We start from the raw sequence: 280 nt of genomic DNA, 5'->3' as shown, positions 1-280 counted from the left end.
CCTCCCCCCCCCTACATCTAAGGGTATTTCTAACACAAACGTCCCCAAAAAGCAAACCGCAAAGCTAAATCCCCCTCTCTTTCTGTCTCTCCCACCCAGGACCCCCGCTATAACGACGAGGTGGACAGGATCACGGGCTATCGGACGGACACCCTCCTCTGCATGCCCGTCAGGAACTACTACGGGGAGATAATTGCCGTCGCCCAGGTGGTCAACAAATGCCCGGATGAGATGGACGGGAACTTCACTTACTTCACGCCTAAGGATGAGAGGGTGAGTA

General features: G+C 55.0%; 1 protein-coding gene across 1 annotated transcript in view; it reads left to right on the top strand.

The window, feature by feature from the left end:
* Positions 1-280, top strand: part of LOC119592922 (dual 3',5'-cyclic-AMP and -GMP phosphodiesterase 11A-like) — a 113,884-nt gene that overhangs the window by 66,812 nt on the left and 46,792 nt on the right. The window contains exon 5 of the mRNA XM_037941814.1: positions 100-273. Coding sequence (XP_037797742.1) covers positions 100-273 — 174 coding nt within the window. The remainder of the gene's footprint in view (positions 1-99; positions 274-280) is intronic.

This window comes from Penaeus monodon, chromosome 31 (genome assembly GCF_015228065.2).
Source record: "Penaeus monodon isolate SGIC_2016 chromosome 31, NSTDA_Pmon_1, whole genome shotgun sequence".
Taxonomy (NCBI): Eukaryota; Metazoa; Arthropoda; class Malacostraca; order Decapoda; family Penaeidae; genus Penaeus; species Penaeus monodon.
The sequence above is the reverse complement of the archived record's forward strand: the minus strand, read 5'-3'. Positions and strand labels throughout refer to the sequence as shown.